This window comes from Elaeis guineensis, chromosome 11 (genome assembly GCF_000442705.2).
Source record: "Elaeis guineensis isolate ETL-2024a chromosome 11, EG11, whole genome shotgun sequence".
In the NCBI taxonomy this organism is placed as follows: Eukaryota; Viridiplantae; Streptophyta; class Magnoliopsida; order Arecales; family Arecaceae; genus Elaeis; species Elaeis guineensis.
Genome location: NC_026003.2, coordinates 94,814,046 through 94,824,932, shown reverse-complemented (window position 1 = coordinate 94,824,932; position 10,887 = coordinate 94,814,046). Strand labels below are relative to the sequence as shown.

The 10,887-nt window shown below is 35.6% G+C and overlaps 1 protein-coding gene across 1 annotated transcript; it reads left to right on the top strand.

The window, feature by feature from the left end:
- Window positions 1-2,400: 2,400 nt before the first annotated feature.
- Window positions 2,401-6,510, top strand: LOC140852347 (uncharacterized). The gene is given in 1 exon segment (XM_073245260.1): window positions 2,401-6,510. A coding segment is annotated over 1 exon segment (3,813 nt). The 5' UTR covers window positions 2,401-2,440; the 3' UTR covers window positions 6,254-6,510.
- Window positions 6,511-10,887: the final 4,377 nt, after the last annotated feature.

The window sequence follows — 10,887 nt, the reverse complement described above, 5'->3', positions numbered from 1 at the left end:
CTCATGACCATCTTTAGGCTTTAATGGGCCTTCAATGGGCCTTGATCATCAGAATGCTGTCGTAAATTTCAGATCAAAATAACTAAAGTTGAAATTTGATTGGATATTAGTCGGATATAAAAATTTATATCCATATTTATCTTAAATAGATATAAATATAAATTTAATATGAAAGTATTGATATAAATGTGGATATAACTCAAATAATTAAATTTTATAATCCCATAATTGAAGATTTATTAAGTGGATAGTAAATCATGTTAATGGTATGTGAACGTGGTTATATATTTCTCTTAAAAGTTCATGAGTAATATAAAATTATAGAGAATTACAAGTAGAATTGGATATTTAGATCAATATTCATATCTATTTTTGAATATGGATACGAATATCGATATTACTCGGATGCTCAAATTTCTATTTATATTTGGATAGATTTGGATATGAAAATGGATCCAAATGAATATTGTTCGATCCACTTTCATCTTTAAAAATAATTTAATGGATAATATTTACTAGAAAATATCTACAAAGAAAATAATGAGATCAACTCGAATAAAGAATCGCGACAGCCCAAACCTGTTGGCTGCAATCTTTAACCCATAAAATTTCCACAAATAGTGATTTTTTTATTATCTTAAGGTTATGAATTTTATTAATGTAAAAATCAAGATTTCTATACATGAACCTTATAGCCCATCTTACTTTTCATAACTAGTGAAAAAAATAAATTATAAATCATGAGAAAAATAAGGGTGGTAATTTATGATCCTATTCATCAATCTGACTCACGAATGATTTTCTTTAAGTAGGTTTAGATTTGACATAAATGAATTTGGGTTATAACGGATCAACCCGTTTAGATCTATTTATTAAATAGTTTGGATTCAAATTTAGACCTTTGATATATTTAATAATTGAGATAGGTCATAATCCGATGTATTTAATCTATTGAAAACTTGTTTAACCTATTTAAAAATTACTTAACATATTTCTGATTTGTTTAATCCAATCCATTTAATCTATTTAATCCATTTAACTTATTTAACCTCATGACTTGATCTATTTTATAAATGAGTTATGTGGATCGGATTAGATTACCTATTTAATAAATAGTTCGGATTAAGAGCTGAAATTTGGACCCATTTGATAAATAGGTTGGATTTAGTTGACAAATTCTTGATCTGATCTTTATATCTGATCCAGTCCATATTTGATTCAATCCAACCCAATTGCCACCTACAAAGAAAATAGATTCCATCCAAGGATCCTACAAAACTCCATGAGATGGAATATGTCTTGGAATTACGTAAAAACTAACGGTTCCCTTGCAAGCTTCATTTCAACCGAAAACCTCATCCACCCAGTCTTGATTCCTTGATCTATTACAACTACATATGTCGCAAATACTACCACAGAGAAGCTGATGGCTAATTGCTTTGGAATGGACTACCGTTTACTTGACTTTAAAATGGATTAACATTTGACTTGAGCATAGACCATCGTTTACTTGACTTAAAAATAGACAACCATTTACTTGACTTGAGAATGGATCATTTATTATTATAGCATAAAATGCTGTTTCGAACTCCGGTGCAAGGAAAGTCTAGTTTCCACTGTATATAGATCTGGATACCACACAACAAAATTTGAACTTCCTATTTTGTAAATTATCACCTCCAATGCACTAAATCACGATAGTGAAATTCTGGATGAACCTCATGGTTCATGGTGTAATTAATGTACCTGGGATTAATGCCATGCCATCTAAGTTCTCATGTGCAGCACTGCTAAACCATTCCTCGACTCATGATGTGCTTAAAATCCCATAAAAAATTTTTACCCATCCCCCCCCAACCCCCCAAGTCCTAACTACGACGAATGGGTTGTACTCGTCATCCAAATGTTAATGACGCATCTGAAAGGTGACATTGTAACACATTGAAAAGTTAACAATCCTTCTACTAGTTAAGAGGAAACCTGTTTTACCCAAAAAAAAATTAAGAGGAAACCAACCGAGTCCGAAGTAAACCCTTAATTGTACCCTTTTTTTTTTCCCCTCTTAAAAGATGCTCCTTGCTTTGGAAAAAAAAAATCTCAAATACACCATATCGATATCACAAGCACCGGACTATATATGAAAATCACCGCGGAAGGTATATATCAAAAGTTGCTCTTAACTTTCAAACAAACTAATAAATACGAGACACTAGAAAAGAACCAAAAGCAAATTAAGAGATTAGCTCGAAAAAACTTATCCGGCACAACTCACCACAACATCCGGCTCATGTGTCCAAATCACCACAATTCCATAAGATGGAATATACTTTGGAATCACTTGACATATAAAAAAAGGAGCATGTAAGTAATGAGAAGCCACCTCTCATAGCTTTTCCTCCCTTCTTTCCATCTCTTTGGAGTGGTGTGAGGTTCTGCTCATATGGCTGTTTGTAGTAGTTGGCATTCAAATGCATCCAGATTTCTTATGCATGTCACGTTGATCGTGCTCTTCCTCTTATGTCTCTGCCTTGGTGGTACAGATGGTTCCATGGTGGAGGGGAGCTGCATAGAGAGTGAAAGGAGAGCTCTGCTTTCCATCAAAGAAGACATGTACGATCCTGACCAGTGGCTCTCCTCTTGGAAGGACCATGTGGTAAAACTCGATCTCAGATATCCATATGACTTAGATGTCCAATATGAAACAATGAAATTTCCAGGTCCAAGTAAAGTGAATCCTTCTTTGCTTGACTTGATGCATTTGAAGTATCTGGATTTGAGCTGGAACAATTTTTCTGGAGCTCCCATTCCTAAATTCATTGGCTCCCTTGTGCATTTAGAATATCTCAACCTCTCCTATGCCGAGATCAGCGGATCCATTCCACCTGAGCTTGGAAACCTCTCGCGCTTGCACTTCCTCGACATTAGTGGGAATGGTTATTATTTTTATGATTCTTGATGGAGCTCCTTACGTGTTGATAGCCTTCGTTGGCTCTCCAACATCCCTTCTTTGCACTCGCTTGACTTGAGCGGCGTCAACCTCTCAAAGGCAGCCAACTGGCTTGATGAGATTAACATGCTCTCTTCTCTGTTAGACTTGTGTTTGTCCGATACTGACCTCCCTATTGCATCTGCTTCTATATCACATGTTAATCTCACATCGCTCACCATGCTTTATCTCTCTGAGAATTACCATCTCAATGCTACCGTACCACATTGGCTGTCCAATATCAGCAGTCTCATGCATCTAGATCTTTATGGATGTGGTTTATCTGATAGGCTACTATTTGCTATCGGGGATTTACATAATTTGAAATTCTTAGATTTATCTAATAATCAAATTACCGGAGAAATTTTCCCCAACTTAGCAAACCTCAGCCATCTGGAACATTTGGATTTGTCTCGGAACAAAATTAGTGGAAAGACATGGAGAAGCATCGAGAACCTCCACAACTTGGTGGAATTGGATTTGTCTTCTAATCAAATTACTAGAGATTTTTTCCAAAACTTGGGAAACCTCAGCCATTTGGAACATCTACATATGGCTTCAAACAAAATTTGTGGAGAGATACCGAAAAGCATCAAGAACCTCCGCAACTTGGTAGAATTAGATTTGTCATATAATATAAATATAAGTGGAGAGATACCAGAATTCATTGGGAATCTAATTCATCTACAGGTGCTAGATTTATCAAGCAATGAGATCAGCAGTCAGATACCAAAAATCATTGGGAATCTCATCCACCTACAGACTCTAGATCTATCATATAACAAGATTAGTGGAAAGATACCAGAATTCATTGGGAATCTCATCCACCTACAGTCTCTAGATCTATCATATAACAAGATTAGTGGAGAGATACCAGAATTCATTGGGAATCTAATTCACCTACAGGAGCTAGATTTATCAGGCAATGAGATCAGTGGAGAGATACCAAAAATCATTGGGAATCTCATCCACCTACAGTCTCTAGATCTATCATCTAACAAGATCAGTGGAGAGATACCAGAATTCATTGGGAATCTAATTCACCTACAGGTGCTATATTTATCAGGCAATGAGATCAGCGGAGAGATACCAAAAAGCATTGGGAACATCATCCACCTACAGGTTCTATGTCTGTCATCTAACAACATCAGTGGAGAGATACCAGATGCCTTTGACAAGCTTCATAGCCTACAGAATTTGGCATTATCATCAAACCGCATAACTGGAAAGATACCAAGATCTATAGGGAATCTATGCAAGTTGAATATGCTAGATATATCTGATAACAGCATTACTGGTGAGCTTGTAGATATAATAGAAAGTTGGTCTAAGTGCACAGAAAATAGACCGGATGGGAGAAGATCTCTACAAGGCTTAACATTACTTTATGTGGGTTACAATAACTTGAGTGGAACAATTCCACAAACTCTGAGTCAGCTATCTGCACTGCAAGGGTTGGATCTCGCTTCAAATTCCTTTACAGGTCATTTGACCGAAGCCCACTTTGCCAACCTTACAAGATTAGACTACTTGGATCTATCTTACAACTCATTTCAGGTGAGTCAGCATTGGGTTCCTCCTTTTAATGCTTCATTCATTGTTATGTGCTCTTGTCATTTGGGACCAAAATTTCCAACTTGGCTTCGAACACAGACAAATTTACAAAGCCTAAGTCTCTGTGAAAACAACATTTCAGATGGATTTCCTACTTGGTTTTGGGATCTAAAGAATATCTATTATCTAAACGTTTCCCATAATAGCATGACAGGACAGCTACCAACTTCTTTGGGAGGCCAACAATATCGGTATCTTGATGTGAGTTCCAACAACTTTCATGGTCCAATTCCTGAATTAAATACTTCTTACCTATACACCATGATACTATCCAACAACTCATTTTCTGGGCCTATTCCCTTGAGCTTTGCCAAAGCTAAATATCTTGAATTCTTTATTTTGTCCCATAACCATATTAATGGTAGCATCCCTCAATTTCTTTGTAATCTATCTTCATTAGAAGTTCTTGATCTCTCCAACAACAACTTGTCTGGTGGCATCTGGCTATTCTTTGGAAGACTGGCTTCGTTGGAGATTCTTGATCTATCTAACAATGAGCTTTTTGGAGAACTACAACATTTTCGGTACAAACCACCACAAAAAATGATTGATTCTCAGGAGGACAGCAAATTAGGGCATTCTTCTGACTCAATGGCATGCCCTGTTAACCTCCAATCGCTACATTTGGAAAATAACATGCTCTCTGGAAAATTTCCTTCATTGCTGAAATATTGTAAACAGCTAGTTATTCTTGATCTTAGTGAAAACAGATTCTCAGGTGACCTACCAATATGGATTGGAGAAAGCCTAAGATGGCTGAGAGTTCTTTCTTTGAGGTCAAATTTCTTCAACAATAGCATCCCAATGCAGCTATCACATCTTACTTTTCTTCAAGTTTTGGACCTCGGTTGCAACAATTTTTCAGGAGCTTTGCCTCCATCGTTTGGAAATTTTAGTGCAATGAAGAGGATGCAGAATGCAGGCAAACTAATACTTTCAGAATTCAATGCTTACTATACTGAGGGCTTATTAATAACCACAAAGGGAATAGAAATTGAGTACACCAGTGTGCTCGCACTCATAATGAATATAGACCTCTCGGACAACAATCTTTCAGGGATAATTCCTTCGGAACTAGTAAATCTTCATGGATTGTGTTCCTTGAATCTCTCCAATAATCACTTCACCGGAAAGATCCCAGAAAATATTGGCGCCTTGAGGCAATTAGAATCACTTGACCTGTCAATGAACAATCTCTCAGGCATGATTCCCTCAACTATTTCCTCGATGTATTCTTTAAGTCACTTGAACTTGTCCAACAACAACTTGTCAGGAAGAATTCCATGGGGAAACCAATTGCAAACATTCTGTGATCCTTCCATTTATGGTGGAAATCCTGATCTTCGTGGATGGCCATTGCCATGGTGCTTTAACAATGCCTCTTTTAAAAGTCCATTTCAAACAAGAGCTCAAGAGGAGGAACCTAGAAATGGTGATGAGTCCGAAATGATCTGGCTTTATGCTATCTCCGTGCTGGGTTTTGTTGTGGGGCTCCTGGGGTTCATCTATGTGCTCATGATCAAACAAGCTACAAGGATTGCTTACTTCTATTTGATTGATATGACTTATGATTATATCTATGTGCAATTAGCAATGGGATTTGCCAAATTGAAGTCCGTCTTGCCTATCTTGATGAACAACAACCAAGGATAAGAACATCTCATCTGTCTTTAGAACTCCATTTCACATAATAGCGCAAGAAGAAGTGCCTGGAAACAGAGGTGAGATGATTCTGAAATGACATGGCTTTATACTTGCTTTACACCAGAATGTATTGTAGGGTTCCAAGTGTTGATCTTGTTTAAAGATTTTTGTATTAGAAAAGTAGGCATGCAACTTTCTTTATTCTTGTTTATGGTGGGGAATGTGTGTATGGCACCCCCTATATACATGCAAGTACCAGTTTGCTATGCTACCAACTTTGATTACCATGTTTAAGTATAGGTATATATATATTCGTAGATAAGCTATCAAATTCTAGAAACACATTCTATTTAGACTCCATCTTATCAAGTGAAAAAATTCCTTCTCAAATGTGAAGGGAAAATTACTAGCTAATTTGTCCTTTTCTATAAAATTACAAGAGTTTTCATTAATAACATTTCTCTCATCTTTAGGCATGGTTGCAATTGATGATGAAGATAAAATTTTTGAGATCCATATTGCAGCAAAGGCTAAAAGTGTGGACCATTAAGATAGAAGGATGTGTTTTAAGAGAACAAAATCTTTAAAGTATTTTATCACTCTGGAACTATAGATGTGTTAGATGTTCAATTAATCTTGTAAAATAATTTGTCATATTTTAAGAGATGCTACATATATAAAGAATATAAATGCTTGGTCTTTATGCACAATATATTATCATGGTTGATATTCTGCATCCTCATACATATTTGTCAGGGAAACCAATTGCAGATATTTTGTGATCCCACAATCTATAGTGACAATCATAATTTTCATGGATGGTTGTTGCCGGGATGCTTTTATGTTGCCCCTTCTAAAAGAAGAGCTAAAGAAGAGGAACTTAGAAATACAAATCACTCCAAAATGATAGATGCTAGCTTTATACCGGGTTCTAATTTGGGGCTATGAGAGTTTATGAACAAATGGTGAGATATGCTATAAGGATTGATTACTTCAATTCGATTGACAAGACATCTGGTTGCATATCCAAGTATTTGGCAACGAAATTTGCCGAATTGAAACCCATCTTGATAAACGACAGTGAGGGATAAGGCTAAGATTAATGTTTTCTCAAAAAAGACAAAGGCTAAGCACTAATGGAGATTGCATTGTGATTGATATTTATGTACCTCTTTTTGCCTTAAATTGCTTTCAATTTTTGAATGGAGGGATGTTATTGCAGTATTTAAAAAAAAAAAAAAAAAGAAAAAGAAAGAATTCTAAAGAACCACCCCCACGTATGTGTGTCAGCAAATTATAAGAAATTTGCTTTGTCATTTTGGTTCTTCTGACATTCTAGTCTTTTTGACATATTTATTTTATTCCTAAGGTTTTTTTGCTTCTCTCTCTTGATTTATTTAGATATTCCCTATATTTAGATTCATCTCAATACACTGGTATTAGTTCTCTAGACCTCCTACTCCAACATAGACGGATTTCTCAAAAACAACAAGCAATTATAAATTTGTCCACCTATAGCTCACTAAATATTATGTAAAATATCTCCATCTCTAGCATTTTTCATTTTTAACTTTGCTCACACATTTGTGTTTGTATATGTTTACACTTGTGAACATGAGCAACATAAGAAACCATACTTGCCATGTAAAAGTAGGTAGATTAACATTTCTGGATAAAATACCGCATTCTAGAGATACATTCTGTTTTAGCTCTACCTTGACAAGTTAAGATGGCGCTTTTTCATCCACTTAAAGAAAACTGATTAACTTGTTTGTCTTTCTATGAAAACTCCAGAAATTTAGTCATAACATTTTATCTTCCCATTATCCACAATTTTTGATCGAAGATGGAGATCTCACGATAACTACCTTAAGACTTTGACCACCATGTCATTTGTACATTCAACCGCTCCGACTATGTGACCACTATATTGTGCTCGATGCTCAAATACCATAATTATACACATAAGATAAGCACACTAGAATATTTCTGCAGTAGTGATCATTTAGCTAGTACCATGTCTTGGCCATCTTAAGGTGAACTTGATGAGATATATGCTTAAGCATGAGTGCTCCAATTCAAGAAATATGACATTGAAGCAACTACCAACTAGAGAAGATGCATCAGAAAAAATCTAATACCAGAAGAGGTATCACCGGCAAAAAAACCTAGACCCACTAGAGAAGCCCAGCCCAACATGTCAATACGATAAGCCCATTCCATAACTTCTCCTTTTGAATTTTAGTTTTTTTCTTTACTTTATTGCTTCCACTAAAAGTCATGTTGGTTGTTGTCGATTTGTCATATACTCTATTAGTTAATCGCTAAAGAGAGCACAATTGTGTCATCATCTTTGAGCACAATGGAAAAATCGGTATTCCACCAACAAACTTAAGAGGCCTAATCCGAGAAATCTGGTAGGGTCCCACATTCACAACACCAAAAAATAAAAAAAAATAAAATAAGAATACTCCCCCATATGCCAAGGCAAGATCAAACCAAGGGCTAAGCGCACATAGATCATGGACCATTGAGCTTGAAGATTTAGCACCATCTATAACTTTAAGGCCTAATGCATCAAAGGTTTGCACCATATTAGCTCAAGCATTAGATGATGGACCATCATCAAATCATGCTGCCCGTCTGTATCTCTTTAGTGATCACAAAGGATTCCTCTCCTAGAAATGAGGAAAAATATTTTTGAAGCTCTTAAGAATCTCAAAATTCTGTATCTTCTGTCTGAAGGAATATAATTGGCTCACCTCAAGAGTAGCTGCAAATATAGTAATGGATGAACGATCAGTGAGACTTTCTAAAGCTACATAGGATTATCCTAGATTTTATCAATCTAAGGTCCCCAATCTCGTTCGAAATTTCTCTAAATATACTAGACTGTCTCCGGAGTTCATGCAAGTCAATTGACACTAGAGATTGTAATAAACTCTGAAGCTTTGCTCCGATAAATATGCTTAATTTGAGAAAGGATAAAGCAAAACATGATATAAACTTTCATGACATACTATTAAAATCCTTCAGCAAATTCATGTGCAAATATTAACAATATATAGACATTGATTTATAGCAGCTATCCTCATAATTTTATGTTGTAATTTCAAGGACAAGAGTTGGACAAAGCCTTGATCCACCAACATTAGGAAAATAAGATAGAATAGAGCACTAAAGGGGGAAAGGAGGGGGTGGAGGAGAAGAGCAGAAAGAAGAGATGAGGATGGAAGAGAAGAATCAAGGCTAACTTTGAGCATCCTAAGATAAGGAAGTATCTTCTCTAAACTATTCTTGTAACATCCCTTCAGTCAATCAGAAAAGGCTAGTATTTCCAAATTTCAATTAATTGAAGAATCAACTAGCTAGTATAAAGAAGACTTATTTATATCTAAGAAAATAGACCAGCAAACGGTCATAGTTAGTGCATCTCAATGTGAATTGTGTGTTATCGACAAAACACTCCATACACCAAAACAAACCACCAAAGCATGAATGCCATTCAGCACATTGCTTCAGGGCAGAGGCTGCAAGGATCACTAAAGAGAAATGATGGGGGAAATGGAGACAGTTGCATAACGAACAAAGTAAAGGAGAGGCTAATTAAGGCTGCGATGGGGGAAATGGAGACAAAGTTGCACAACAGACCATCTTTTATTTTCAAAATCTGATTTTGGATCTGTAGGTTAAAAGCTCCTTCTGTACCGTCTACCTTATCACAACTTTGCTCTAATTGGTGTAAACACATTTCAAATCCTTCGATACAATGTTTATGCTGAAGACAGCTATGATCTTAAGTTGTTGGGAGGTAAAAAATTTCAGAATATTTTTAAGAAAAAGTTCAATGGAAGAGACTATTTTTAAAAAGATGATTCATCGGTTTAAAGAATGGATCATTCTTTACAAATCCATTGAACTCTCTAGTGCAGTTTCTCTAGCCAGAAATCTTCTGAAAAAAAATTACCTGATGCTAATCTCTGAAGTTCAGGATGATTAACCTCTTTTGGTTTATTTTATACTATACTACATACTCCCTTCTTTGCTCAGGTTATACAGCTGGTACTAGGCACTTACTCTAATTCTGTCCCATACTACGGCTAGGCTATCCTTGATTTTGGATGGATTTCTCATGTCAGACTCTATTATCTATAATTTGATCCTACCTCTTGGCTCTTTATCCATTGTATTACAGTTGCTGGGATGGGATATAATGATGGAGACTGCAGTACTGTGATTTTCATAAGATCCAACTTACTGTAACTTTTTAAATAGATACTACTCGTTGAGTCATCCCTTTTTGGTTTTTGGTATTTACTTTTCAGACTTCATACTTCACTAAAACAATTAACAAGTCTCTCTTTGAAATTTTTCTATTATAAAGTCTATAGATGTTATCTTTTGGCTAAGCAAGAACCTCGATATTGTAAGTTCTATCTATAATTTTTTTAATTTTCTTTTTAAATAAAATTGGTGAGTAGTAGATTCTTCCCGCTACTCTCCACACTTTTCTCAAAAAACCTTTTGACATAAGATGTTGAACTTCATAAAAACAAATAACATGAATAGGTTCACGGACAAAACCTATTAAAATGGATGAAGATTATTGCTCATTCTCAAACCTTGGTCATTCTTACCCGGTG